The sequence below is a fragment of the Lynx canadensis genome, chromosome A3, assembly GCF_007474595.2.
Source record: "Lynx canadensis isolate LIC74 chromosome A3, mLynCan4.pri.v2, whole genome shotgun sequence".
NCBI lineage: Eukaryota > Metazoa > Chordata > Mammalia > Carnivora > Felidae > Lynx > Lynx canadensis.
The window spans coordinates 47,100,533-47,122,415 of record NC_044305.1 but is presented as its reverse complement, the minus strand read 5'-3'; the positions used below and the strand labels follow the sequence as shown (position 1 = coordinate 47,122,415).

At 51.4% G+C, this 21,883-nt stretch overlaps 1 protein-coding gene and 1 long non-coding RNA gene across 2 annotated transcripts; both read left to right on the top strand.

Annotated features, from left to right (window-relative positions):
• Positions 1-4,328: 4,328 nt before the first annotated feature.
• On the top strand, positions 4,329-7,486 carry FOXA2 (forkhead box A2). Its single transcript, XM_030310208.1, has 2 exons — positions 4,329-4,459; positions 5,462-7,486. The coding sequence occupies exons 1-2, from the start codon at positions 4,373-4,375 to the stop codon at positions 6,764-6,766; spliced, it is 1,392 nt and encodes a 463-aa protein (XP_030166068.1). The 5' UTR covers positions 4,329-4,372; the 3' UTR covers positions 6,767-7,486.
• Positions 7,487-10,061: 2,575 nt separating this feature from the next.
• LOC116737979 lies at positions 10,062-21,087 on the top strand. Its single transcript, XR_004343387.1, has 3 exons — positions 10,062-10,250; positions 19,685-19,777; positions 20,922-21,087. It is a non-coding gene; the product is annotated as an uncharacterized LOC116737979 (long non-coding RNA).
• Positions 21,088-21,883: the final 796 nt, after the last annotated feature.

The following is a 21,883-nucleotide window of genomic DNA, read 5'->3' as shown; positions in this document are numbered from 1 at the left end:
ATATTTATCTCATTTTATTTTGTCATCATTTATTATTACTTATTTCCCATATTTTCCTGTAAATCTTGCCAAGGAGAGCAAGATTACATTGTATCCAGGTGCCTTGTATGTTAAACTTATACTGTTATATAATGCTTTCTTTCCACTTTTATTAGCACGTTCCTGCGTTTTTTCCGAAGACTGGGACATGCTTAATCTTTTCTTCAATCTTTCACATAAACCTCCCTAGATAACTTATTCTGAGCTAATTATCTTTCCAATTGACCTCTCTCGTAAACAACTAGTGTTTGGGCCATCAAAGAACTATGAAAAACAGCAAGAGTATCTGAGGGTGTATTCAGTACCAAATAGACTAATTTTGATGGTCAGGCTTTTTTTTTTTTTAATAAAATTTCAGAAACAACCCACCTGCAGAAAGTGAAATGATGATTATAACCTTTGGCACAACTATATGCCTTTTCTTTTTGAAGACCTGAAACTGACCCTGAAAGTTCCACTCTGTGAATATTATTCAGAGAGGTGTGGGCACCTGATTTCTGCCAACCCAAAAGTTTACTTTTAAAACGTGTATTTTCACAAGACTTCCCTAAATCACCTTTCCATCTTCTCTGTCTTAATCTCACCTGCAGATCTGCCTGATAATGCCCTAAAGCAAGGCCTGCCCTGGACATTTATTCTGTGCAGGACTTCAGGAATTGGAGTATGGATGAGCTGAATGCCACCCTTCACCACCACCACCACCACCACCACCACCACCCAGCCCCTGTTATTTTACAGGTTATTTCTTAGGGAAGTTGGACTCTGTTTATTGATATCCCCTTCCCCCAAGGGCTAGTTTCATATCCCAGAGAGAGCTCCCTGGTGAAAGGGGTTTTGCTAGAGGAATGTAGGAGCAGCGGAGGCCCAGATTTGAGCCCAAGTCAAATCCGCTGGGGCAGCATCCAGAATAAAAACAGCATGCTAACCCCAAGCACGTCGTCTGTTATCAGGCGGCTTTATACGGAAACCGGGCAGCACCGAACGAAAAGAATGGGAAACGGGGAGGACACGGGCAAAGGAAAAAATTTGCCCATCTCAGTCCTAGGGGTTTAAACTAAGGGGGTATCAGGGAAAACATCTGTTTTCAACCCGAGTTACCCGCGAACTTTTTCCTGGAGAGAAGCTCCTGGAGCAATTTACAGCATTCCAGCCTGAGGCTTTCGTGCCAGACGCTCTGAATAAACCTTTAGAAACCGAAGCTGCCGGGGAGGAGCATGAGTGTGCAGGGGAAGTAGCGCCTCCAAAGAGCTCCGCGCCGGAGACGCAAAGCGAACCCCAAGCTTTGTGACCGTTCCTGCTTCCTCGCAGCCGCCTGTGCCCGGCTCCAAGCTGCCTAAGGGCACTGCAGCCCGCCCTCGCCTTCCTCGGAACGGCGGTGAGCTCAGGGAGGGTGCCAGACCCGCAGGTCCGACCCGACCGGCAGGAGGCGGTCTGGGTTTGCGCAGAACCTCGGGAGCTCCAAAGAAATGCCATCCCCGTGTCGTAGAGGCCGGGAAAGATGCCGGGGCACTCGAGTTCCCGGGTTTCGGGGTTAGGACTCCGGGGGTAAAGAGGGTTCGGGTCTGGCCCGAGGACCGCGCGGCGGATAGGGGGCGCCCTGTCACTGCGGAAGCCAGTGCCGTGTGCTCCTGGGTAAGCCGGGATCCCGCCCACCAACTGTGGCAAGAACTTGCAAGGTTCGCTCTTTAGGAAGGTAGTTCCCTTTCCTCCAGAGGACCTTCTCTCTCCGTGCCACTCGCTCCTTTTGCTCGTGGAATAATTTCTAGAACCATATTTTCGATCAGTAGTAAAAAGAGAAAGGGAAGTGGAACACATACACGCACAGATTAGGTTAACTAGAATGTTCACTTCCATACACACCAGAAAGCCGTTTGTCATCGTTTCGCAGGTTTGTCTGGGCGTCACTTTTCTATTGGACATGAGAAGCGCCCCGTGGGGAGTGGGGTTGACTGTGTTTGGGGATGTGTGTGTGTGTGTGTGTGCATGTGCGTGCGTGTGCGTGTGTGTGCGCGCCTGCATTTCTGCCCTGAGCCTATGCAGAAAGCTTTGAAAAAACAAATAACTTATCTTTTGAGTGCCAGTGTGCATCCCTCTTTCCCAAGCTTTGGGCAGAACGGTCACATTGCTCCCTCATGCTCTGAGACCGGGGAGAAATGCTGGGGATCTGGTCCCTTTGGCTCCCCACCGCACACCTACACTAATTGTGCATACACCCCATGACACACTTCCCTGGTGCACTGGGCCAGCCTGCCCCTCTCGGTATCCCTTAGCGCTGCTCAGGGCTTTCAAAGCAATGCAGACTTTGGCTTTGGGGTATCCTGCCCATCCCCCACCCCCTACAGTCGCTCAGTGGGTTCATTAACCCTCTCACTATAAATTGGTAAAACTATTTGCATGGTTCAGCACAAAAGGTGCTGCCCTCAGTTGTATCTGGTTCAAAGCTATGCAGGCCTAAATTACCTGGGTAGAGGGAAGGAGTGGCTTCCCTACACAGACTGTCCTTCCTTGCTGGCCTTCTAGACTGACACTCACCCAGCCCTTCCATTTTCAGTGCTCAGCTCTGTGCCTGCCACCTCGCCCCTGTCTTCTGACACCATTACCCATCACTCTGGACAGGTAGGCCAGATAACCACTATTTCCTATTTGTTCTTGACCTTTAATGTGGGGGGCACAGGATTGGATCCTCATGGCCCAGCCTGTTTTCAGAACCAAGAAAAGAAGTCCACATCAAACACCTGTAATACATAACCCCTGCAACCTGGGCTCACTGTGGTGTTGGTGGCTGGCCCTGGACAGATGATAATCTGAACCCAGAAGCTGGAGGAAAAATAAAAAGCAAGTATATGGTTTTGAGGCGTCTAATTCTTATAAAACAGCCCTTCGAGAAAACAGAGACCCTCCCTGAAGTAAATTCCATGTGTCCCATTATTGATTCCTTTATTCCCCTCTCTCCTCCCGCCTCAACCTCAACCTCCTGCCCTGTTTGTTTTAGTTACGAAATGCTGTGGGCACCTCGGTTGCGACTGCAAAGTAACCTTGAAACACGGCGTCCTGAATGTCAGAGACAAATAGCAGTCACCCAACCGTCGACTGAAGTTGGCGGGGCCGCGTGCGCCCTGCGCTCGGCGATCCGACAGGGCTCTTGCCCGCCAGCCGCCCCTCTGTCTGTCGCCGGAGGCTGGGCTCCGAAGAGGCAAAAGCCGAGGCGGCCGGACCAGGCGCACCCCGCGCGCCTTCCGGAGCCGCTCCAAGTCTTAACTGTAACAGGGAGGGGCCTCCCAGGAGCAGCGGCAGGCGAGTTCAAGGTGTGTACACAGTTTTTCTAAATACGACAGCGCTTTGCAAATTGGCTCTGTCACCGTCTTGTCGTTTTGACAGGGAATGGAACACTGAGAGCGAAGAAACCCGAGATGAGTAAATGCGGCATTTCTAAGGCTCTGCAGAGGGGCAATGGGGCGCTGAAGCCCGGCGCACCCTTCGACAGGCGCAACAGGAGCCGGGCTCTATGGGACCCGGCGGGGGTCAGAGCGCTGGGCCGCTCCGGGGTGGCTTCCTCCCAGGTCCCTCCTCCCACGGGCACTCCCCGAGGGCTCGGGGGGGAAAAGGGGGCTGGAGTAGAGAGTCTGTGCGCCCACTCGCCCGCTCGCCTAGCCCTGTACCGGTGCGGGGCGCGGCTGCAGTGGGGCGGGCGCCGGGCGCCGAGGGGCAGGTGCCGGCGCCGGCGGAGTCTCCCTCTCACCTAGGTGTGAGCTGATTATTCAAATGGGCTGCCCCGGGTCTGGGGATTGGAGGCCCGCGCCGGCGCGCCGCGCTATATCACCAGCCGCCCACGTCACTGCGGCACTTGTCCGCTCCGCGGTCCACACCTCCTCCTCCTCCTCCTCCTCCTCCTCCTCCTCCTCCTCCTCCTCCTCCACCTCCTCCTCCTCCTCCTCTCTTCCTCCTCCTCCCTCTCTCCACCCCCCCCCCCCACTCGCCCCCGCGCCTCGCGCTTCCCGCCGCCTCTGGGCAGCTCGGCACTGCCAACCTCGGCCTCCGCCCGGCAGCCCGCGAGCGCGGCGGCGGCGGGCGGCAGGCGCTCCCTGCAGCGGGGCTCCGATCCGGGCCTCCTCCCATCTCGGCCCCCTCCTCCTGAGGCTTACCCCTCCCGCCCATTCCAACTACCGCCTCCGGCCGGCCAAGGAAAAGAGAGGGAGTGGAGCCGGAGAGAGGGAGCGCGAGAGAGGGAGGGAGGGGACGGTGCCTTGGCTTTTTTTTTTTTTTTTTTTTAAAGAGGGTGGGGGTGGGGGGTGATTGCTGATCGTTTGTTGTGGCTGTTAAATTTTAAACTGCCATGCACTCGGCTTCCAGTATGCTGGGAGCGGTGAAGATGGAAGGGCACGAGCCGTCTGACTGGAGCAGCTACTATGCCGAGCCCGAGGTAGGCACTCGCCTTTTCCAGGGGGAAGTGGGGTGGCGGAGTTCGCTCAGTTCACCAACCTCAGGACAGCTTCCTTTGCCGGCACCCGCCCCCCACCCCCAGCCGCTCTGGGCAGCCGCCTTTTCCACCCTCCTTCGACTCAAATGGGTCTCTTTTTTATACGACACACTGTTAGCCTTGAGATAATATTAACTTTGTGATCAAATATTGACTTGCGGCGCCTCCAAATCCTCTTCGTGGCCGAGCCACGCACTATCCTAACAGAGTTATGTTTGGCAGCGCGCGGCTGGGGAGGGGTGGGAGGTCGGCCGGCGAGGGGGTGGGGAGCTGAAGAGGAGAAGGTTGGTATGAATTGGGGGTTGAGGTAGAGGCAGATTCAAAGGCTAGGGACAAAGAGAACGAAAGTTTGTGGCTGCAAAGCTTAGCCGCGTGTACTTCAGTTCTCGGTCTCCTCCCTGTCCCTCCACTCAGTGCCTCCAGCTGGCCCCAAACTCTGCGCAGGCACTGGGTTTCGGTTCCCCTGAGGCCAAGGATGAGATCCCGGGAGGAAGGATGAACCCTGGGACAAACTCCGCTTGAGGCCGCTGGGGCGTTCTAGGCTGTGACCCACAGGTTGTTCGCTAGGGTCGGAGGTGGCGTCCGAGACCGCGGCGCCGGTTCGGTATGCTGGCTGGAGAGCTGGGGAGAGGAGATGCATTTGGGGAGCCTGGGCTAGAGGTGCTCCAGGGGACCCTTGTTTTAGAATCTGAGCGAGGCGTAGAAGGGCTAGGATCCCACCACACGCAAACAGCAGCAGCCTGCCCCCCACCTTCTCGAGGGCGATCCCGGCGCGCTCCGAGTGAAACGCACTGGGTGTTTGGGGCCGGGACCGGGCAAGGGAAGGACTCCCCAGAGGCCTCCCCGGAGGCGGGGGCCTGGGCTGGTCCGGTGGGTGGGAGGTCAGGGCACGCTCAAGCCGCGGTGCTAACACTGTGCGCCTCCCTCCTCGGGCTGTGTCCGCAGGGCTACTCCTCGGTGAGCAACATGAACGCCGGCCTGGGGATGAACGGCATGAACACGTACATGAGCATGTCCGCGGCCGCCATGGGCAGCGGCTCGGGCAACATGAGTGCCGGCTCCATGAACATGTCGTCGTACGTGGGCGCGGGCATGAGCCCGTCCCTGGCCGGTATGTCCCCCGGGGCGGGCGCCATGGCTAGCATGGGCGGCTCGGCCGGGGCGGCCGGCGTGGCGGGCATGGGGCCGCACCTGAGTCCCAGTCTGAGCCCGCTCGGGGGGCAGGCGGCCGGAGCCATGGGCGGCCTGACCCCTTACGCCAACATGAACTCCATGAGCCCCATGTACGGGCAGGCGGGCCTGAGCCGCGCGCGCGACCCCAAGACGTACCGGCGCAGCTACACGCACGCCAAGCCGCCCTACTCCTACATCTCGCTCATCACCATGGCCATCCAGCAGAGCCCCAACAAGATGCTGACGCTGAGCGAGATCTACCAGTGGATCATGGACCTTTTCCCCTTCTACCGGCAGAACCAGCAGCGCTGGCAGAACTCTATCCGCCACTCGCTGTCCTTCAACGACTGCTTCCTCAAGGTGCCCCGCTCGCCCGACAAGCCCGGCAAGGGCTCCTTCTGGACCCTCCACCCCGACTCGGGCAACATGTTCGAAAACGGCTGCTACCTGCGCCGCCAGAAGCGCTTCAAGTGCGAGAAGCAACTGGCCCTGAAGGAAGCCGCAGGCGCCACAGGAGGCGGCAAGAAGGCGGCCTCCGGGGCCCAGACCTCGCAGGGTCAGCTCGGGGAGGCCGCCGGGCCGGCCTCCGAGACTCCGGCGGGCACCGAGTCGCCCCACTCGAGCGCCTCCCCGTGCCAGGAGCACAAGCGAGGGGCCTTGGGGGAGCTGAAGGGGACGCCGGCTGCGGCCCTGAGCCCCCCGGAACCGGCGCCCTCGCCCGGGCAGCAGCAGCAGGCGGCGGCCCACCTGCTGGGCCCTCCCCATCACCCAGGCCTGCCGCCCGAAGCCCATCTAAAGCCGGAGCACCACTACGCCTTCAACCACCCCTTCTCCATCAACAACCTCATGTCCTCGGAGCAGCAGCACCACCACAGCCACCATCACCACCAGCCCCACAAAATGGACCTCAAAGCCTACGAACAGGTGATGCACTACCCTGGCTACGGTTCCCCTATGCCGGGTAGCCTGGCCATGGGTCCGGTCACGAACAAAGCGGGCCTGGATGCCTCGCCCCTGGCCGCAGACACCTCCTACTACCAGGGGGTGTACTCCAGGCCCATAATGAACTCTTCTTAAGAAGAAGGCTGCAGCCGGCTAGCCAGGGACAAGGACAAGAGAGAGAGAAAGTGGGGAGAATTTGAGGAAGGGGTGTTGGAGAGAGCCAAGGGAGAAGAAATCCATTACTCCCCATCCCAAGGACAGAAGTCTCCCCTCACCTTCCCTCCCAAACAGCTCTTCCCTCCCAAACAGATGGGCCACACTGATACCTATTATTCTATATAAGGAGGGAAGGCAAACCGATAAAGAGTCAAAAAAGAGGGGGAAAAAAGAGAAAGAAAAGTGAAAAGAGCCTCCGGTTTCCACTACTGTGTAGACACCTGCTTCTTTAAGCATTTGCAAGTTCTGATTTTTTGTTGTTGTTGTTGTCTTTATTCCTCCATTGCTGCTGTTGCAGGGAAGTCTTACTTGATTAAAAAACAAACAAAAAAAAAAACAAAAACAAAAACAAAAAAAATCCCACAGACTTTTGTGAGTGACTCAGTGTAAAACCATGTAGTTTTAACAGAGAAGCAAAGTTGTATTATTGTTCAAAAAGGAAAAAAAAAATGATGTAAGGGTCTGTTGTAAATGACCAAGAAAAAAAATGCATTCCCATTCTTGACACGGTGAAATCCAGGTCTCGGGTCTGATTAATTTATGGTTTCTGCGTGTTTTATTTATGGCTTATAAATGTGTGTTCTGGCTGGAAGGGCCAGAGTTCCACAAATCTATATTAAAGTGTTATTGCCAGTTTTACCCTTTGAATCTTCAAAAATTTTTTTCCCTTTGCCTGACTTAAAAACTAAACAGGTCCAGAAATTATTTAAAAATAGGGGGAAAGAGATCCTGACTGGTTGCAGGTTTTATTTTATTTTATTTTGGTGAAGGGAGGGGCCATGGTGGTTGCTGTTTTAACAACATTTTATTATTAAAACTTTCAGACATGCTGAAGTTGGACAGACAGAAAACACACACGTACCCATTGCCCAGATCCTATTGTCTCGCCGTACTTGTTATATCACATATCTGTTCAGCTATCTACACCTCGATTGGTCCATTCAGATTATTTTTTCTAAATGCATTTCAGAGGAGATCAGGCACTGTTCAGGGTGTTATGGCCATAGACCTAGACGCATTTCAAAGTAAATTTCAGACATCAGTGCACTTACCCCTAAACACTTCAGCAAGCACATCAGGAAATAGAACTCAATATTGTTTATGATTAGTTTTGGAATTTTGAGTTTATCTTTACACACAATGAAACACAAAGATCTCAGGTGGACCATTCCCTGTGTTTGATGCAGCTGTATCTTTAAACTCAGGACAAAACTACATATCTTAATTTCCCATCAAGGCCACGTGAAGATGCAATGCTGATGTCTGTTCGGCCCCAGCGAGCTGACTTCTCTGGGGAGAGGCCGAGATTTTACATGTTTTTACTGTATTTCCAATCTTAGGCCTCCCTTCAAGTCAGTGAGCCCAGATTGGATTTGCAAATTCCTGGCTCAGCTCTTTCATCTCTGTGTCTCTAGCACCCCTTTTACCCTTCTATGGAATTGGAACTGCCTGGATCCTACGGCCTCAAGCTTCTGTCTACACACCAGGACCCTATCCCACCCTTCTTCTTCACTTAGGTGTTCTGCATGGCCTTGGTAGACTTAGCTGTAGCATGAGAGCAGTGAGGCCTCTGGGACCACCCCTTCTGGCACCTCATCTGGAGAAACAGACTTTCTCCTGATATTGGTGTTTATAGGAATCTCTCCGGATAATGGTCCAAATCTCCCTTTTAAAATAAGGTATTTTGGGGGATGACCCTCAGGTAAGGGGGGGGGATATCTTGCGCCGCTTGTCAAATGATGCTGGCCAGTGGTGAGATCCCAGGGTTTGCAGATGTGCTTACCCCTCCTTCCTTCCCAAAAAACCCACGCCTTTGGACAGCATCCAGTTAGCCCAACATGGCAAGCCAGGATTACAGAGCCAAGGGGATGAAGAGGTGTTTTGTGAGCCTTAAAAGAAAATCCAAAAGTATAAAGAAAGGCCCAGAATAAATTCCTACAAATCTTGCTGTATCTCCCTACAGATGGCCCTAAATAGGCAGCCAACCCAAGTGGAAACCCCACAGGCTAAACGCGGCCTGGGGGGCTCAAAGGGGACCCGGCTTTGGCTTTGCCTGGGGCATGTGCCCGCCTACAAGCTGGCCAAGCGAAGGCAGGATCCAGTGTCCCCTGCAGACTTAGGGACATACCGGGCACAGCTAGCTTACGGTGGGTGGGTGATTACTCTCCCCTGGCTTCTGAAGTAGGGACTTTTTGTCTCAAAGTTTTACAGCCCAGGGCCCTGTTTTCAGGGACCAATTTTTTGGTCTTGTTGACCATCCAAACGTGGAATGTCCCAGGTTCGCCCCAACCCTGAGGTCCCCCCACCCCCACCACCACCTCCCTTCGCCCTCTGCCACCTTGCAGGGTCTCTGTTCCCTCAAACTCTGGCCTTCCCACGCGCTTGAGGTGGGTTTGCCCTCCCCTTGCACCCCCCCCCCGTCTCCAAATCCCTTTTTAACATGCCACATTGTCCCGAGGAACACAAGGAAGAGAAATTGGGGCGGGGTGGGGGGGATCCGGAGGCCGCAGCCAGCAATCAGGCCCGTCTCTCCCCCTGGCAAGGACACACACGTCGTGAGCTCGGCCTGAAATGTGTTTCATTATCACATAAAAGGCTCCCGTGGCGAAGGAGCCCAGAGGCAGGGCCGGGGGCCGAGTGGGGGACAATGGAGGCTGAAAGCGCTGCCCTAACCTGCTATGTTTCGTATCGCACGCCCATTGTGCGAGGGTCGTTTTAAACTACTTAGCGCTCCCCCCTCCACTGATCCCGGCCGATAAGATATAGTTCTGTCCGAATACATAAAAAGGATGTCGGGGAGCGGGCGCTTTCGGAGGCTTTTCTGCGCTACTTGGGTCTTTCACACACACCCCCACCCCGCTTCAGACCCCTCCCCCAGTCGGGCTCCAGGCTCGCTAGCTCACACAGTGTCCTCCGCCCGCTTTCCCCAACTCTAAGTATAGTAGGGTGCGGCGTTTCTTTTTGCCTCCCTCTCTTTTTCTTCCTTTTCCCTGCGCCATCCGCGCGCCGGTTTAAGCAACCGTGATCTGTGAATAAACAAAGTCAGTAAACAACCGAAAAAAACATTCTAGATCCGAATTCCAGGAGGGTAAACTTTCCATGCCACGTCACACTTCAGCAAATTTGCACAGATATTATATTGCCTCCCCCTCCTTTATTATTCTTTTTTTTTTTTTTTGCTAGGATCCCATTGTACTTAACTGAATTTTATAACGCTGATCGATATCTTGGTAAAATATTCATTTTTAAACTAGCGGGCAGTGAAATCTTTGCTTTGTGTGCTAAAGTCAACAGTCGCTCGGTTTGAGCTCAAATAAATGCGGAGATGCCTCGGCTCAGAGCAGTCGGCCACCTCCCTTCGAGCGCTGGACGCTCCGCCGCCCGCCAGCCCGCCGCACCACAGGTAGGGAGCGCGCCCACTCGGGGGCCGCGCCCGGGTCCCCTGGGCAGCGTCCGCCCCCCATTCCCCTCCGCGCGCCTCCCCTCCCCCAGTCAGCCCCTTTCCCTTCCAAGGGCCCCGACGCTAGGGGTTGGGGGTGGGGAGGTAGAGAATGAGAAGCTAAGTCGGTGAAGACCCTGGAGTTTGGAAGGTGGCCTATTTGTGCGGGGATTTCTGAGAATACACGGTGTGGGTGGACGACTGGGCGAAGAGCTGCAAACAGACTCAATCTGGGCTCTGAGCACATAGAGTTGGGTTGGGGCCCCGAAGCTACGGGAAGCCACTACAGGCTTCTGCAGCCCATCCGGGGTGAGGACTCGATCCGACAGACGCGCGTTTCCCAAGGACAGTGAGGGGGTAGGGGATGGGGGAACGCCCTTGGCCCCAGAGTCAGGGGTGGAGGCAGCGGAAAACGGCATGCTGGTATCCCGTGGCTGCATCGGCAGAGGCCCGAGAGTGGCGAAGCCCTCCCCGCCTTCCCCGGCGCGCAGGGGTTCTAGTCTGGTCTAGGCGTTTCCCTAGAAGCCCACAGACCGGGCAGCATTGGGGTCAACGCCTCGAGGCAGCAGGATTGGGACAGGGCCTTCCCCGAGAAAGGAGTATATTTTCGTTCTCGCTGCAAGAAGCGGCGGGTGCCCTTTACGCACAGAAGCGCACGGCTGCAGTTTCGGGAGCCTCGGGGGTTACAAGCGGGGCCCAGCGGGGGAAGGGTGGAGAGAGAAACGCGCCACCGGGCAATTAATCCTCATTCTCCCAGAGGCTGGCCCCGGGTAGGGGCGCGCTGCGGTGCGGGAGGAGAGGAGTTTGGAGGACCACACAGAACCAATTGCATCTTTCTCCCGCCTGTGGGAAGGCACCAGCTTGGAAAACTAGAAGTTCCAAAGCTGCCAGTTGTAACTGTAGGATCGTCGGGTATCGAGGCCAGGGTATGGGGTACTGAGAAGGCGTGTTTCTTCTGGGATCTTCCAGGTGTCCCCTGAAATTAGCATTCCCCTGGAGGTGTTTACTTTAAAGGGCTAGACATCCCGCCTTGTTTGAAGCCCGCGCAGACTTCTAGGTATTTCACCAGGCGGGGAGACAAGCGCTCTTTCCGTCCTCCCCGCGGTCACCAGATCCCGGGACCCAAGGGGCAGAAATCGGAATCGATCCCTGTAACTGGCAGGGTCAGTTATGTGGGCACCTCTGTGTGGGGACCATGCCCCCCTCCCCGTCTTCCCTGGCATCCGGGACCGCGCACCTTTGTCCGCGCACCGGAGGCCGCTTGGGGAGCGCACCCGCCGCCCTCCAAGCCGCGGTTCCGGCTGGCGGCTAGTTATCTTCCCTAAACAAGATGGAACGCCTGCAGGACACACGCCTAGGCTAATCGTTTTTAAATAATTAATGCCTCCCCGTTCCGCTGGTAATGCGCGGCCTCGAATCCGTCAATTACTTGTCATTAGACGAGTGTCGCCCCACGGCCTTCCCTCGGGCCTTTGATGGCGCCCGGTCACCCAGCCCAGCCCACTCACGGCCGAATGAAAAAGTGCCCGGCCTTGAAGAGCCGGGTGCGGAGTAGCCACGGCCCTCGATTCAGTGCGAGTTTTGAAAGAAAGACCTTAGTTGAAGAGATGTAATCTTCCAAATGGCCAATTTAAACGCCTGATCTTTATCGCCCGCCTTCTCCCGGCTTTATAAAGAAAAGCCGGTCCTCAGTGTTTTGGGGGCCTTTTAATGTGGGGGTGGGGCGAGGAGAAGCGAAAGATGAGGCTTAATAGGGCACGGGGCAGGTGTTTGCTCAAGAAGGTTCCTGGAGGCACCTCGGGGTAACTAGTTTTCTAGCGCATCCTTCTAAGCATCAGGGGCCTGGACCAAGTACTGGCTGCCGGCTTTGAAGGCCGGGGCGCCGGGACAAGTCTTCTGGAATGTATAAACCAGAACCGTCCGGAGAAAGCGTCAGGACCTTTTCAGGCAGTGCATCTTCACCCTTCAAGAGGTAATAGGACCCCCCACCCACCATGGGCCTGACATCACAGAACAGTGGTGCCTGTTGATGCCCAGGGACTTGTAGGTACCAAGTCCTGCCGCCCAGAAGAGGCGCCCAACATACACGCCTTAGAGACCATCCCAAATTTGCTGTCCCTGTCGTAGCACAAGAGCTTGATTTCAGACCCCAAATGCCTTTGCTGGGTCAGGGACACTGTGGAGACCCGCCTTGGCCACAGCACCATGGCCAGCCAAGGGGTGGTGGAATGAAATTAAAATGAAAACGAAAACAGAAGAGAAAATTTCCCCAAAGTTTGCTACTGATTTCATTACGTTTCTGCTGCTCCCTATCCCCCCCCCATCAAAGGTGTTTTTTGTTTGTTTGTTTTTGTTTTTGTTTTACAGTAAATAAATTGTCAAGGTTTCAGAACCTTACATGCCTCCTTGGAGCAAAAACCATGTGCTGTATCTGCACCACTCTCAGCTTTACAGATCACAAGTTTCTCATAACCTCAACTCCCAGGAATGGTTTGCCTCTAAGAAGAGAATAGAAGACATGAGGGGTGGAGGGGGAAGAAATCATGAGGAGAGTGGGAGAAACTTTTTAAACATATAGAGAGATGGAGAAAGGGTGATTGGAACGTGCCTGTGTGCCTGGTTGTCCCCAGAGGACCCTGGGCTGTACTTTAGGCCTTTGACTTCAGACCTACAGCCTTTCTAGAGCATTCCACAAAGATTGGAATTTTTTGAAAAATTCCTTTTTGATGAGATTCACCGGATATGGGCAGGAAGTTGCAGGCACCTCCAGAGACAAGCAAACACAAATTACACGGAATAGATATATGTCCCCACTGGAGCTCAGCAGGGTCCCCACCTCCAGGCAAGCTTGGTTTCTTCTCCCTTTGACAAAACTCCCAGGGAGCGCCCTACCCCGGAGCTCTCCAGGGGTTGCCTCGGAAGCCTAAATCCTGGGGCATCTTCCCCATTCTGTTCACAGCCTTCCTGCCCACTCTCTTATCCTTTTTCTCCTTTCTTCTTTAAAACAATCATGTGTGTCCCCCCTTGCCCCCTCCCGCCATTGTATTTGTTGATGACCTAACACGCTCACACCAAAAGCCACACACAGAAAACCAACAACGTGGGATGGGAGGAGAGACCAATTATGATTGAGGCTAACAAGCGGGGAACACCCAAGTTGAGGCCGGCTGTCTCCTGGGAGACTGATGGAGGCTTATTTTACAAGCTGTCATTCCGTCCTGGTCCCTATTGCCAGATTGGAGGTGATTCCTATTCTCCCCTCCCCCTCAGCCCCTGCACCCTTGGGGCTTATTCCAGATTCTTTGTATATCCTCTGCAGAAGCAGCCCCCCAAGTCCCTCTCCTGCACAGGTGGAAAGAGCAGCACATCCTCACAACAGCATGCCTATTTTTCACATCAGTGATTGTTCCTGAGATTTCTGAGCTCATTGCCAGCAAGATGTGGACTGGTCAGATGTCACTGTCACACATGCCCCATCCTCCTCACCAGGTTCCCATTAAAAGGCATTGACTACTTACCCTTTACACTCTTCCCCTCTTCCTGCCTCTTCCTCTTTTGCCCCTCCTACTCCTTCTTTTTCTATCCCCCCTCCCACCACCACCAAAGAAGGAGGGATATTTTACTGTCAGATAACACAACTGATAGCTGGGAATGCTAAAAGAAACAATACAAATTAAGTTGCTTTCATTCATCCAAAACTAGAGGTCTCACATTCTCATTAGAGTAACTGCCTGGGGTTTACTCCTCTCTTGAAGCTAATTAGAGGCAGTAATATTCCCTCTGATGTCAGGACATCATTCGAGCAACATCATATTTATTTAACTTTAACATATCAAATTAACTGAGAGGGGAAATTTCAGCATCACCGACATGGGTGAAGAAGAAATGCTCGAGTACAATGCCGTTAGAACCTCGGAATGAGAGATCTTTGCTGTGGTTTAGTTCCCCTTGCAGAATGGGTTCTGCTTCTGCTTGCTTAAGTGGTTGAGGACCAGACTTCCTTCACAGGTAAATCAGCTCTTCCATCGTTTCATTTATCTGAAAAGAGTAAAACCACAAAGTTCAAGAGTAAGCAGGAAGGTTTTTGGACCAGGGTTGGTAATGACCCCAGCAAATCAAAATAAGATTGTGTGTGTGTTTTGACTTGTTATTTCATTAGAAAGACGATCTCAGTTCATTAGCTGTTCTTTTTTTTCACAAAGCACAAGTAATTATACAGTGGATTTTGTTGGGAAAATTTTGCTCATGTGAAAAAGGACACACATTCCTAATTTGAAGACATGGATGTTAAGAGCATATTATTGGAAGAGGAAACATAATACTGAGAAGTGTCTGGAGAAGGCTTGAGAAGAGTTAAGGCATGAAGTGGGTGGCTGGAGTACTGGGAAGGGCAGAGGATGATTATGTGTCATTTTCCATGAAGGAACAGGGTGACATGTCAGCTAGGGCAGGACCTGGATCATAAGAACTTCTATATGGAGACAAATTAGGATGTAATATGTGGACCCCCCTGGTACAAAAATATGCAACCATCTGCTCAAACTTTCTGCTAGCTTTGTCTTCTAAAGCCTAAGCTAAGGAATTTAAAACAAAAAAAGACCAATCCATTATATATTTTTCATTTAGTCTGCAATTCTCTATTACATTGAACCGAGCTGTTCACACACAGAAGTTGTAACTTCAACTGCTTGTTAGCTGAGAAAATGCATCCTCTATGCAGAAGAGTCCATTTTTTTGGCAAAACTTTTGCCTTTCATTCTACCTTCTTGGTGTTTCTCATCTCCCGCTGCCCCCCCCCCCCCGCCCAAGTCCCTACCTCTCTTTTCTTTATCACAATTGTATTCACTTCAACCACCATTGAGTAGGGTCCCACATGTGCCAGACAATGTGCTAGGTGTCTTCATAAACATGACTTCATTTAAGCTTCCCCACATCCCACTGGTAGATGACAGAATTTATGGGAGATGGACCTGGGGCGGAGAGAAGTTAGGGAACTGCTCAGATTTCAGAGCTCACCACTGAACTCAAGTCTTGCAACTCTATGTTTTTTTCAACTTCTTTTGGCCTCCTATGGCGGGGGGGGGGGTGCACAGACCTCTTTGATTCAAATGCAGTAGGAAACCTGCTTCTCCACAACCCCCAACTTTTCACTGTTGGGTGTTGTTGGTAGAGGGGAGGCTGAATGTTAGGAGAAAGGTGATAAGAAACAGGAAGATCTCAGGAAGAAGGATGGCGGAGACTCCACCTGCTATCCTAGAAGGGATTAGGATGCATTATGTCTGGGATCAGGCTGGATTCTTATTTTCTCTTTTGGAGCAACACAGTGTATTCCTATGTGACGATGGTTTCTCAAAGCTGGCCAGAGGTTCAATCAGAACTGGACCACAACTGCACCACCACTGAAGCTGCTGTAGCCGGCTGGCTAATGCTGTAGGGGAAGAGAAAGGGAGAGAATCAGCAGCCTGTGATTAAAAAGAGAAAATGCCGGGGAAGAGGGGGAAAAAATGTCAGGGGCAGAAACAATGACCTGGCATCCGGGCTTAAATAATGCACATAGCCCAATTATTTCTTGAGGTGTAGCCTGCCAGCCGTATTCCTTACTGAGAATTCTGGAGCAGAGGCCAGGAATGTTCTGAGAGACTCCTGCTTCTGACCTCCCTCTGACCCACACCTGGTGGCCTAACCGCACAGGTGACAGCACAGCTGGAATGCACGCACCGCCCACAGCTGGGCTTCAGGGCTGCCCTCGCCCCAGCACCAGCTGCAAGAACAGCAAAAGGCCCCAGCCCCCACAGCATTCCTCCCCCCACCCTGCCCCCGCTGTCCACATATACACAAATTCAGATCCAGATAAACACCTGCCTCAGAGGTTTGCCACTGAACGGGTGCTGGCCCAGGAGGACCAGCCTGCTTCTGTCACAGAGGGAGGATAGGATGTGACCCAGCACTCAGTAGGCCTGCAGTCTGAGAGGAGAGCACACCCCAGCCAAGTTTCATGTCTGAGCTGCACATGGTACATGGATGTGCAGGGAACTCTGGCTGATACCTGCTTGTGCCAGGCCCTGGGGACACAATGTGGAATGAACAGGGCCCTCCTGGACACAGGCTTGGACTGGAGGCCTCCTTTTCTTTTCCACTTACTGAAAGATAAGTTCCCTGGGTGTCCATGGTTTTTAGTGGTGTGGAGTTTCCTGTATACTTAGCATCTTCCATTTCGGGATTTGTGGGGAGGCTCTGGACAACTGGATTCTAAGGCCAGTGCCACACAAAATGATGTGTAGGGCATGGGAATAACTGACTCTTGGAAGTACACAAAGTTCTAGATTAAACCATACTTTTCACTCCAAACTGGACAATTGCGATGTTAGGTTGATGTGGAGACGATGCATCCACAATGACAGTTACCCACTCTCAGGTTGAGTGCTGAGCTTCCTAGAGACTGCCCGAAAAGGGCAGTCATCCAATCTTCTGGCTGTTTATGGGGACAAGTAGGGGCAGACATCCAATCTATATTTTGTCCATCCTCCATTTAATGACCACTCCCCTCCCACCAGCAGTTTGCCAATTAAAGGCCAATCTCTCTTGATTTCTTTGCTTTAAAAGGACATTTCGATTCATGCAGCCAAACAATTAAATCCCCCTCTTGCCTCTCCCTTCCCAGAGCTCACGAACAAGATGCTTCCCTATCTCTTGCCAGCATTGAGCAGTGGGAAGGAGCTGATCTCAGGTGCTAACCTGAAGTTATCAGAATGCCAGACTCATTTAGGGAGCTCAACTCTGGAACCCGAGGCGATCCCTTCATTGATTGTGGAAAGCGCTGTTTAGATTTTGTCATAGCTCAGTAAACAACTAAAAGTAACTGCGGGATTTCTGTCTTACATTCAGCTGAATCCCTCTCTTTCTCGCGCTCTCTCTCTCTCTCTCTCTGTCACACACACACACACACACACACACACACCACATACACTCCTCCTCTCCCACAGGCTCCTGTTAATCAGGAAGGGATAGTCAGACCAAGGTCCTTTAAGAACACCCTCATCTAACTCTCCAGCAGCTGAATCTTTTGTAGGGGAGAGCTACACCTTTCTCCAAGAACTCACATCTCTCCCAAAAGGCACAGCCTCCCGAGTTCCTAAGTCTGTAGCGAAAGCTCTTGAGAAAGGGTTGTGCCTTTGGGCCCCTTACTCTGCCATCTCTGAAAGCCCCCACCTGGCTAAAAGACTTGCCAGGGACTTGGCCTCTGTGGCCTCCCTTCCCCCACCCCAGGGCTTCCCTGAGATCCGGGTTGTCTTTCATGAGCTTGTTGCAGCTCAGACCCAGCTGCACAAAACTGAGGGTGAGGGGTGGATTCCCTGTCTGCAATGCTGGGGCGCTGCTTCTGGGCTGGGCAACACGGTCCTGGATACAGATCTCTTTGGGGGTAAAGGCGAATTAAATTGGCAAGCTCTACTCTGATACTCAAACTTCTGCAGTTCTTAGCAAGATCCCCATTTAGGCCTCAATTACTAGTAGAAAAAGAGAAAGATGCTTCCTATTGTCCACAATTTGCCATTCTCTGAATAGACCATTTGTTTTAATTAGGTCCCCTTCATTTAGTACTATCTGCGGGAGCAGGTTTGCTCTGAAGTGATTGTGTTGAACGTGCGCACTCTGCCATCTATTTGTGTAAAATAAATAGAAAGACATAATTGCCAGTCATCACAATATAAAAGATTAGTGCAAATCCTAAACAATGATCATTTAAAATTCAATAATTCTTAGAAAAAGGAGTCAAATGATAAAGCACAGTTTCCCCGAAGGTGTTAGACACAACGGGCCTGCAATGGATGTGTGTTTAAAAATTAAGAAACTTTTTTTCCCCTAAGTTGGTACTATTTCAAATGAAATTCTTTTCTTATTTGTTTAGAATGCCTTTCATATGAAAAAAAATTCAAATCAGATCACCTCAACTTAAAATACAGGTCTTCAATATTAGCCAGCCTCAAGCAGAAAGCTTTCTAAAAGTCTTGCAAATCTAATCCCTGGTTCTATTCTTCCCAAGATGCCAAAATTCTAATATCTTTTATTTTTTAAAGTCCCTAATTTTGTCTGTGACCTCTCCAATCTTAGAAAAATCAGGGGGGGGGGGTGGAGAAAACAAATACAGTAATGTGTAAATTCTTAGGACTTAAGATAGGGATGTATTCCACAGTATCGAAAGTTCCACAACATTTTGCACATTAAGCAATTTTTTTTAAACAAGGGGTAGCTCTTGCAATTAGATTGCTATTTTATTATACAAGGTACAAACCAATAAAGTATGCCATTTCTTTCCCCCTTCCCTTTTCCTAGTACAATTTGGGAAGGAGGGTAAAATGCATTTTGGGTTTTGATATATTTATTTTGTGCCAACCATCTGCATATTTCATGAGGCTCAACTATTTCTCTGCACAATGTACGGTCTATTCTGTGTCCTGAGGAAACGAAAGAATAACAGACTGCCGGTCCCTCGACCACTTGTGTTACTCTTCAGTTCACAGTATTCTAGCTCCATTGTTATCGATAGTCCTATTTTGTTAAATATCAGCTTGGCTATGATGAAAGCTAATTATGCAATTCCACTTCATTTCTGCCTCTAAATTTTATACTTGATAAAATAGCTCAATGATGCTAATTAAATTTCTGCTTACAAAGATGATTTCTTTGTATTTCTCAAGGTTTGGCTTTCTGGCTATGAAATTTACACTAAAAACATTTCTGGGGGTAGCAAATATATTGATCATTTTTGGATTAAGACTGTTAAAATATATATTTCAAATGTTTCTGAGTTAGAATAGATCTTATGTAGAAGAGGGATTTGTTCTATTTACCTCTTTCCTTTGTGCAACGTTTGTGCAGATCCCCCCACACCTGGGAAGTAGTTTAGATATTTTGTAATAGTTCACTACCTCTGGAGCCCAGGCAAAGCCGTGCTAAATTTTGAAAAATAATTCGGGAGACACTCGCAGATATTGGGACACAGGGTGTATGTAACCTCCCATGGCTGAGACAAGCGACATGATGTTTGGTGCAAGGGGCGAAAAACACGACCTAACAGTGTTTACATGTGTATTCAGCCATGAAATTGAATATTATCAAAGTTGAAAAATGCAAATCAAATTAAAACCATGGAAAATTGTCTTTGGAATTACAGCGGCCTCGAGACCCCAAGTGTTTGCTTAAATTGAAGCGTTTAGAAAATGAAAAACCCTAAATTGCCCCCTTCTATTCCCCCCCACCCACACTCCCCCGCCGTATGAAATTTGTTCTTTAATTCTACCAGAAATGTGTTGAGGCTCAGCCATCAATCCTTCCTCCTTGGCATCAATCACACTGAAATAGAACTTTTTCTTAGAAATTAATTGTCTCCCTTCACTTAGTGTCACTAAAATCGGACGTGCTTCAGAAACTGAGCGGCACCGCTTTTCTTCCGAAATGAGCCCCACACCACAGGCTGCCAGGTTCTTCTCCCTGTAAGTGCCGCTGCCGAGCCTAAGCCACCCAACCTATACGCTGCGGGCGCTGCTGGCGCTGGTCCGGGAGGGCGGCGGGCGGCGGGGCTGGGGGCCCCGGCCCCACACACGCTTGGCGCAGCCGGGGCTACCGGGCCGCTGGGTCTGCGGAGTAGCGGGCCAAGCCCCGGAGCCTTCGCGCTCATTCGTTGCGCTTTCCCACGTCGGGGAAGCCTGAAATATGGAAACGTGGCACTTTGCTTCGCTAACGCAGGAGTTCCCAGGGTCTTGATGGAGAAAGACCAAAAGAGGAAGTGTCAAAAATCTACTTTTTAGAAGTGAGACGTCTAAAAAGTAATAAGCAGGGGTGGCAGGGCGTGCGGGGGCGGGTCATTCTTGCCTTTTTCCAAGTTCTAAAGCGCAGGAAACACACGCTTAGAGGCCAACCCATCAGATGGGGCCAATCTCACCCCCAGTCGCCTGGGTGCTGCAAACTTTAGTCCTCTCCCGCCCCTCCCCCATTTCTCTCCAGCCTGGGAGAAAACCAGCGCGCCAGCCGTTCTCCAGTAGATGCCAAATGCGGCCGCGTTCGGAGAGAGCCCGCAGAGCCCTAGTGGCGCAGCAGGAAGTGCAGGTGGAACCGCCGGCGGCGCTCTGCGCGGACCCGGCCTGGGGTCAAGGGTGGCAGCCGGACCCAGGTCGGGTGGAAGCCGGACCCAGGCAGGCGCGCCCACAGAGTTAATAGGGACTGTGGGGACGCTGGGGATGCCGGCAATGGTTAGGTTGTGCTGGCGTGGCCTTGGAAAACTTTCATCTCATTTGATGACCCTCGAGGATATTCATTCCCCACCCTCCCCAACCTGCCTTCCTCTAGTTTGAACATCCATCCACCTGGGCAGGTCCGGGATGGCCAAGGGTGGTCTGGCTTTTTCTCCCATGGGGAGCAGAGACAAGCGGTGGCCTCCGCGTCACGCAGTCCTCCCTCCGGACCTCCAGCTCAGCCCTTGTAGATTTGAAGGGCTGAGGCTGTTGCAGAAATGCAGTAAATCCAGTCCTACGAACCCAGATAGGAGCGGGATGAAGAGTAGCGGAAGCCAATTTATATTTGAAGCCTACCTCTTTATTGCCTTTCCATGGATCAACACTAGCTTTATTTCCGTTCCAGGGATCAAGACTAGCTCAACTATGGCTGAGAAAACAACCCATGTTCCCCAGAGTTTAAAACCTGCCCATAAGTTGTGGTCGTGTTTTGGAGATTCGGGATCCTATTTCCAAGGAGAGTTGTCCGGGGCGTGTTTATGTTTGTTATTTTCAAAACCAAGCAAAGGAAACAGCAGCCAATTAAAATGAAATATTTTTATTTGCCTCCAACGTTGTCAGTGATTTGCCCCCTGGGGATCCACAATTTTCCCAAGCCTGTTAACGGGTGACAATGAATGAGTGCCTCGTGTAATTTAATTTTCCTGTCACACTAAATAGAGCTACATTGTAAACCTTAGATCTACTCTTACTGATAGGATCGCCTTGTTTTGCCATTTGCACCATAAAGACCCCCAAAAGGGACACTGTATTGTGACCTCTACTCTTGAATTATTCAAGAACTTAACGACATTTTCCATTTTAAAAAGGGAACTAATTGCCATTGATGTAAAGCATGTGACCTTCCCTGGGTGCCCAGTATGAGAATGTAACCATCTGTGTGTGCGTACAGGAGCTGCAGAAAGCGGGCAAAAATTGGAGAAAGTTGTAAACATAAATTAGCTCAAAATAGACATGGAATTAAGCACATTATTTAACTCCACGCCCAGCCATGACATAGGTTTCCAGAAAGTTCTCTTATGTGACCTAAAATCCTTATAAAATCTCATATCAACTCAGGCCTGTTTGGGGGCATGGCATGACTTTTTATCTAGAACAGTAATATTTGAATTAGTGAAATCCGGTATATCTTCATTAATGTGAAATCACTTCGTGTGATGTCAAGCAAAATATCTAATAATCTGCTCCCTTTCCTCCTCCTCCCCCTCCTCCCCTCTCCCCATCTCCCATCCTCCTCTTTGGTCTCTTCCTCCTCCTCCTCCTCCTCCTTCTTCTCTTCACCTTCCTTAATTTCACTATTTTCTTACT

Excerpts from the sequence above, each read along its gene's own strand:
- FOXA2 (XM_030310208.1), top strand. The coding sequence starts at position 4,373 with ATGCACTCGGCTTCCAGTATGCTGGGAGCGGTGAAGATGGAAGGGCAC. Across the intron at positions 4,460-5,461 it reads GCTACTATGCCGAGCCCGAG|GGCTACTCCTCGGTGAGCAA; the intron begins GTAGGCACTCGC and ends CTGTGTCCGCAG.